We start from the raw sequence: 8326 nt of genomic DNA on the forward strand, positions 1-8326 counted from the left end.
ACGGCGTGCATAGCGAGCGAGGGCCGCGTAACTGCCAACGCCATCCAACGCTCGCTTCACAATAACGAAGTTTCGTTTTCCGCCATTATTGGGAAGCGGGCGTTTGCCGGCGTGGGGCAGTTTCGTTGGCCGACCTGGGACAAGGCCGCTGCTTCCCTCTGCGCCGTAGCCGCAACGTGCAAGGTCAAGACGTGACTAGAAAGTAGAGGAAGCATAAAGGAGAAAGAAGGGTTCACTGCCATTTTCTACGCGTGGCTACGGTAGCGTGGCTGAGACGTCGGCACGTACACGCATGTTCCGGCGCAACGCAGAATCTGCGACCTTGCCATTTGAGAGAGGGTGAAATTTCCGCCGCATTTTTTTTCTTCTTTTTTTTGTTCGCGCACGACATTGAGGGGTCTCTCCTAAGCTTTTACTCTATGGCGGTGCCGGAGCAATGCCGGTCGGAGGCGCCGCCGCGTGGTTTGGTTCAAATTAACGAGATTCAACTGTAAAATGAATGCAAACGTTCTAGCCGCATTCCTCGACTGTCGCTTACGCGTGGCGGCTCGGTGCACATGTTTCGCATATGTGCGGGCCTTGAAAATTGTTGCTTTGGTTATAATGCGGTACCGCTTATAGTGCGGATATTCGCGACTCCGGCGACTTACGCGGTCTACACTGTATCTGTTGCTTGCTTTTCTGCTTGTCTTTCATTTCGCTGTATGCGATGGGCCCTAAGTCGCGTTATACGCCTACTCCGGTACAGAGAGTTTATCTGCTCACAAAACAAATGCTGATCAGATACCACTAGACTTTGACATACCGATGAGCGAGACGGTCGAGGAAAGAGGAGCACACACTGTGCTTGTTAAAACAACAGGTGCTGTAAAGCAGTGTTTCAACGTGATGCTTGCGATAACGGCAGACGGCTGGACGCATCTGCGAAGACAAGCTGTTGTGGATCCATGATGTGGATGGAGTGGCCAACGTCCTGGACGACAGATCTGGTGGTCCCAATGTGGAGTGAAGTTTGCAAATACAGTCAAACAGTCAAACCCACTTATTACGATCCCAGATACAACAATCTATCGGTTATAACGACCATATTTCAGTGCATTTACGATTTTCCGACCCTCCCTATGGAAATTGCTTCCAGATATAACTAATGTTTTTTTAAATTGCCGTACTGCTACAACAAACGCTTCGATTCAAAACGCTTCGAACCCGGTCATGATAAAAAGAGGGCATACGCGAAGTGCCAAAGCTTGGAAGCGTGGTCAAGCTGGGCACAAGGCAGCACGCTCCAGTCCAACCGCGACGATGATATGGCCTTCGAGATTAGCGAGCGACTGCCTCGTGTGGATTTCAGAAGCCGCAAAGATAGTCATGCGTTTTCAAGGCACCCCTCCAGGGCGGAGGCGTGCCGCGTATAGGATAAACAGCATGGCGTGGGGCATGCGCCGGCACGATATCGGATGCCATAGCGGCATCACTCTCATTTTTGGGTAGTTGTCCGTGCGGCACAATGTGTTTTATGCCTGTTTCAACGATTTAGTGTATTTTCAGTGTATTTTCGTTTCCAAATCTTAGTTTCTTAAAAACCGGCAGGTAAGCGCAACATGTGCTTACCTGCCATCTCTGTTTAGCTGCCATCTCGCCCTTGTTGTCTCTTTGCTATTGCCATCAATGCTCAGCTTTCCTGGCAAAGCTGACTTTTTTTTCTATGCGCAAAACGAATATCCGTATCTTTTTACACTTTTGTTTTTAATTTGTGGGTGCCATCTGATGACGGCTGCGGGCATTAAGCGCAGTCAGCTATGGCGTCCGAAATTTACTGTGCCGTGGGATGCAACAAATGCAAATTTTGCCACTGTTAGCCACGTTGACGCATTGCTCTTGGCGTGATCTGCACTACACATACTGGCGTTCATAACCGCGCTGTTGTGGCCCAGACCTTCTTGCGATTAGTTTTAAGTGCTTACTGACAAGATACTATCCCGCAGAAATGCTCTTGGAATTTGTGAAGTTGTTTTTACTGCTGAAAGTCAACGCCCCAATGAACGAAATTTATGATTTAATGAAGTTTTTCACTGCGAGTACAACTTCGTTATATCGAGGTTTGACTATATAGTATCCAGCTTACTTCCATCCTACTTGAGCCACTGTCAGGTCAATCCAAACCTATCTTTTGGGAAGCTGTGAGTGTTGAGTGGAACTGAGGTTTGTAGTGGAAATGATTTCCACTCAACAGCTTCACAGTTGAGTGGAATTTCTTGAATTCTGCTCTGCATTTCACAAAACAAAGATTGATTCCTTTCTACAAAGACATTTGCCCACCTCATATAAAAATTTTGCTGAAAAACAAATATTGTCGTCACCCCCTATGTCTATCGTTACCTGAACTCACCCTATTACTTTGCTGTATGCTGTTTTGTCACCATGAAAATATAAAAATGTTGGTAGGCAGGCGAAAGATATAAAACAAAAATGAGTTGACAGTCAACCAGACAATGAAATACAAAGTGAATACAGTAAGGAACGAAATTTGAATCATCGTTTTCACTCAACAATGTAATCAATTGATTTCCTGAAGCAGTGACACATTATCTGTGACACACACATGTCATTGTGCACTTCAAGCATTGCTGATGCACCTCTTTTTGTTTTCTTCTTTTATCTGCCGCAGGCATTTTTGGGAGCTGGTGCATGAATTCAGCCAAGAGCAGAAACGAAAGCTGCTTCAGTTTGCAACGGGCAGTGATCGGGTGCCAGTGGGAGGCCTCTCGAAGCTCAAGCTGGTAATTGCGCGTCATGGTACAGACTCGGAAAGGTTTGTGGGAACTTGCTATTTTGTGACCTCTGGTTGTTTTCCATGTGGGTGTTCTGGTGCTGATATCGTGTGAACAAAAGCCCCCAGTAGACGCATTGCTTGATCGAAGCAGTAGAACCCCAATTAGTATGACCTGACCACCTACCTATAAACTAACCACCTACAGAAGTAAAATTGTTCTGCCAGTGGATATGATGAACTAGATTGGTCTCCGAAACAAAAAATACTCACCATTGCGCACCGAGCATATCACTTTCCACCGTGTTCCGCACTCATTCTACGCGGCAGTTGAAAATTCGAGCAGGAAATATGCTGTCGAGCAACACTGGTCTTTTTCACCACCACATGTAGCCATGTGCATGGTAGCCGTGGATAAGCAGCACTTCTTTCTTATCACACCTCTCTCTTGCTATAGCATGTAGCTGGGGAAGCTAGGGGTACCCTCCGAGATTGCAATCTGGGAGGTCAGGCCTAGCTGCACCGTGCCACATATCGATGGTGATGCTTGCACACAGCGTGCTAAAAACCAGTGCCTCCACTTCTCTCTCTCACTGCGGTGCGCCGCGCTGTGCTGACACAGCCAAACGTGAGCTCCTAGATTGTGTGAAACCGGCTCGAGCCAGCCAAGCCAAGCCAGTGTGCTCACACAGTGGAGACTTGGGGCCATGAGAGAGTGGCGGATCAGATAGTTTCGCTTTCATAGGTCGAATGTATATGCGTAAAGTTCTTGGCAATATATCAAAAGCTTTTCCTGTGAATTGCCAACAAATGGAGGCATTGGAGGCAGCAAATGGTTCTTTGGGCACAACGGTGTTGAATATAGCCATAAAAAATTTGAAGACCATTTTTGTGCCATCCAAGGCAGGAGGCTCCAAAGGTAAGGCGTAGAGGCCCAATCTTGGCACGATGTTGCACATGGGCTCTTGCGAAATAAAGAGCTAATTTCTGAAATGTCACATTTTCTTGGAGTCTAGGAGTGAGCCACCATCCCGTTTGCAATTGTTGCAGACTCGTTTGATTTTGAATACATCAAATGCAATATATCAAAGAAGCTCGAGAACAAGTCAAGAACTGCACAAAGAGCGATGGAACGAAAAATGTTAGGCCTAACATTAAGAGACAGGAAGAAAGTGGTGTGGATCAGAGAACAAACAAGAATTGCTGATATTCTAGTTGACATTAAGCGGAAGAAATAGAGCTGGACAGGCCATGTAATGCGTAGGATGGATAACCGATGGACAGAGTTACAGAATGGATACCAAGAGAAGGGAAGCGCAGTCGAGGACGGCAGAAAACTAGGTGGGGTGATGAAGTTAGGAAATTTGCAGGTGCAAGTTGGAATCAGCTTGTGCAAGACAGGGGTAATTGGAGATCACAGGGAGAGGCCTTCGTCCTGCAGTGGACATAAATATAGGCTGATGATGATGATATCAAATGCGCTATGGACAGTATGGAGGATGACATGTAGACACTGATAAAGTGGTGGCTTTGGTTCATGACAATAGGCAGAAGGTGTACATAAATTTCGGTGGTTCTGTGAAAGTAAAATTAGCTGGTGTTGCCTTTTTCTTATTGCCAAATTCGGAAACATGCTGTTTTTCTTGATAAAAGAAGTCGGGTACATGTTCGTTTTCTAGTTTCTTTAGAAGTTCTAATGTCAATTCTGCGTTAGTTTCCTACTTTGAACCCAAAAATGTGGGTGCACATTCGATTCGGGGGCATGTTAGAGTCGGGCAAACACTGCCAAATTAATCAGCAGTGTGTCTTGGCAGTTTTTCTGCATCTTGTTAAAGTGAAGCCACTGGATAACTCTACCAAGTTCGTCGGTCCTGTCAGGTTCGAATTAACAGATATCTACTGTGTATACTTGTTCTTGATTGTTGCAGATAGTTTCACGCCATCCACAATGAAAGATCTGATTTTTGTGGCATTGCCTGTGGTGAATGTGGGCTCAGGTGTGAACTGCTCTGTAAAGAGTGCTCTGTGACCCTCTCTCTCTGCAGGTTGCCAACAGCGCATACCTGCTTCAACGTGCTTCTCTTGCCCGAGTACTCTTCCAAGGAGAAGCTGGCCGACCGCCTGCTCAAAGCCATTAACTACTCGAAGGGATTTGGCATGTTTTAATGGCCTTTCCTGATCCCGACTGCGTTCTGCATCTTGTACCATTGACAAGTTCCCTCTCCCTTCCTGCATCGACAAGTGCGCTTGGCTGGAGACTTTTTTTTTTTTTTTTCGTGTGTGTGTGGGACATTGTTTTTCACTCCTTCTATCCAACTGCATTGCAGGCACAAATGAACAGGGTGCCTGCCTATAACATGACAGTTAGACATAAAGGCTACTTACTCAGCTGTGCAAAAAGACAGAGCCACGCTTATTCATGCTTGCCTCACTTTTGTGGCCGTAGCCTTTCTATAGTGGGGCACCGTGGAGTGAAGAATGTTGCTTTGTTTCTGTGGGATCCAGATGGGATGAAGATGGCCCCACTTCCAGAAGATTGCTTGCTTTTGTTAGCTTTTATCCATTCTAATGATGTTGAGGTGAGTAAAGCATTGGAAGTGTCACAGAGGATTGAATTTGCATTCAGGTGGATGTAATGATGCTTCGAGAAACAATAGGCAGCTCTGGGCTTAGAAGGAAAACCTTTTTACTGCAACCCATAAATTCAGTGTGGTGTGCTGCTTTTGTATGACCACACAAGTTCCATGTTTCTAAGAGGGCAATATGAATGGCTTGTGTTTTTTTTTTTTTTTTTTCGAAGCGAGTGTCTCTATGTATCTTAGTATATAGGCTGCGAATACGTAAATTTTGCGACTTTGGTAGCGGGAAATGTGTGCATGTGGTGGGCACTTTCGTCACCATTTGCACTTTCTAGAACCACACTGCTAAGTAACCAGAGGAGGCAGAAGTCGATACCTGGTCGCGTTACGAAAATGCAGTATAACGTCTGAAGATGAGCATAACCTTTTTGTCTAGCATAACAGTTGGCTGCTTCCATTGTGTCCTGGCATCTTTCGTGCATTGTCCTGAAAGAATATTGTTGTCTATGGAGCCACTAAAGAGAACCATGGTGTGTATTAGAAGGGTCATGGATAGCAACAAGCAAATCATGTACTACGTGTGCTGTAATTTTGTCATTTGTAAATTTGTTTTTTTGTACATATACAATGCAAAAAGCCGTAGGATCGCAGAATGCAAAACCCTCCTTTTGGGAAGTAGCTAGCAATGTTAAGCTCTTTGAAGGCCTTTACCAAGCAGTTGGCATCGAGGAGTGAGATGCGGTTAGTTTTTATTTTCACCTTGTGTGCAGTAATAAGAATGTTTTCTACATGCTGTGTATACACATATACATAACGCTTGAAGAATGTCAGGAATATGAATTTGATGACATTGTCTCCTGCTGTCCTGTAGGAGGGGGCTCTGATGAATCAAATTTTTCAGCAAAAAGGGTTGAGGGTGGCTTGTGTTTACCATCACTGTTTTTTTTTTTTTTTCAGTTGAAGAACAAAGTACCTTAGCTGCAGGCAGATAATTGGTTGTTGCAAGTGAGGCGTGTTGTTAGACAGATTGCCAGTAAACTTGACCATCTGTCTAACAGCCCTGTGCTTGTATCGACATCATGTTAAGTGAAATAAAGTCAGTTTCTTTTGTTTTTAAGGAGTGTTTTTGCATTCAAATGTTGCCGATTTTAAAGGCACAGTAAAGGCAAATATGTGCCCATAGGGTCACTTTTTACCGAGAATTAAGTCGCTCGTTCATGAGAAAATGACAATTGTAGGACAGGGTCGGAGCTGCCACTCAAAAAATTGAGTACCACCACCTAAGACGTAAAACTTCATTTAGTTACAAACATAGTAGACTTCTGTTTATTCGCCTACACTTGATTTGACTTAATTCGATCTCGGCCGAGGGTCCCAGCCCCTGCCCATGTATTTTTATGGGCCTAAACTTTCGTTATTTCGATCCTAAAATTAGCCTTCGCCGGATAATTCGAACTTGACCAGACAGCACGCACGCCCCTGACCCCTATGGCCAGACAGCTATGGCCCTATGGCCAGGCAACTTGACCCCTATGGCCCTGACCTCTAATAGCAACCCATTTAGTCGTAGCGTCTGTCGCGGCGGAGCTTAGGGAGACGGTGAACGCGTTGAACACTCGTAATATCCAGTTTAAAACGCGTATTTTCGGCCTTCTCTACTAAGTTTTCAAAGCACTAATCGTAGCTCGCAATGTCTGATTACAGTATGTGCCCGATTCTAACGCGCGCCTTTTTTTCAAAGAAAACTGGTGCGGAAATTGCCGGCCCGGTGCAGTCGCATACAAAACCAATGCTGCTTCGCGGCGTTCGTCTGCTTTGCCTTATAACACGGATGTATTGTGGGAAAGCTGACTTCAAAGTATCCTGCAGCAAAGCTGACTTTTAGAAACCAGCTGCCATTGCCGATTTTTTTATTTTTTTTTTTTGTGAAAAAATCGGGTGGCGCGTTAGATTTCTGCTTGGTTTAGGAGCTTTAACGTAATTTCTACGTTAGTTTGCTACTTTGGACACGTAGAAAGTGGAAGCGCGTTTGATTCGGGGGCGGGTTAGAATCTGGAAAATGAATAAGCGATGTTTTTTTCTTTTGAGTTTTCTGTATCTTTTTTAATTCGGCCCGCCGGATAATTCGATCAATTTCGTAGGTCCCGTGATGGTCAAATTGACGGAGTTCAACTAATTAGGTAGTGATTGAACATTTCTTTAAAAACTTGAAACCCCTACCGGGAACAGGGGTGCACGCGAAGCTTGTCCAACCGTAGGGGCGGGGAGGGGGGGGGGGGTTGGTTAGTTTATTGAGCGTTTGAAGACGTTCACGGGCCCGCTGCCGCGGCCGTTCCTTCAATGCAGCCTGCTCTTTGGCAGAACCAAACGCAGCCTCCCCATCAGGCTGACAGGCCTGAACTCGCGAGAAACTGCGGGCGCGAGGCGAGCGAACACGCGATCACACCCTTTCCTCCTTCGGAGGGAGGGGACGCCTGTGATTGGCTGGGGGTATGACATGATCGCGCGCGCCAGCTGCGGGCGCCGCGTCTATTTTTTTCATGCTTATTGACCCTTTTCGCGGAGCAGTTTGCTCTAGAGGAAGGAGATGGCGCTTTCGGCGGCGCGCCATACGTTGCCTCAGCGAATGCGCACGAATACGAAACTACTACTGCTTCTACCCTGCTACTAAGCAACCAGCTGTCGGAAATGCAAGTGGGTGTTCGCGAATGCACTGTGCCTAATTCATGCTGCGAAATGTGTAACGATAAAGGGAAGACGTTTTCGTAAGTTAGCTGCAAAAAAAGTGATTCGCATATTAAGGAATGGAATCAACCTGTGTCGCCTCTGCTACATAACTGCCTGTGTTGTCGGCCCTTCGCGATGCACGGCTTTCCTGGAGGATAAAAAGGATGATTCATCCGCCAGCGCTGTATAGCTCACCTCCAAAGAAAAGACCAACTCCGCAACGTTGGCACTTAAGAGTGAGTATCGCTCG

General features: G+C 46.0%; 1 protein-coding gene across 2 annotated transcripts in view; it reads left to right on the plus strand.

The window, feature by feature from the left end:
• The window catches only part of LOC119449720 (ubiquitin-protein ligase E3A-like), a 42572-nt gene extending 36111 nt beyond the window's left edge, over positions 1–6461 (plus strand). For both annotated transcript variants that reach the window (XM_037712958.2, XM_049665406.1), the window contains exons 15-16: positions 2669–2812; positions 4816–6461. In XM_037712958.2, the coding sequence (XP_037568886.1) occupies positions 2669–2812; positions 4816–4936 (265 nt within the window). In that variant the 3' untranslated portion in view covers positions 4937–6461. The remainder of the gene's footprint in view (positions 1–2668; positions 2813–4815) is intronic.
• Positions 6462–8326: the final 1865 nt, after the last annotated feature.

The sequence above is a fragment of the Dermacentor silvarum genome, chromosome 4 (assembly GCF_013339745.2).
Source record: "Dermacentor silvarum isolate Dsil-2018 chromosome 4, BIME_Dsil_1.4, whole genome shotgun sequence".
Classification (NCBI taxonomy): Eukaryota; Metazoa; Arthropoda; class Arachnida; order Ixodida; family Ixodidae; genus Dermacentor; species Dermacentor silvarum.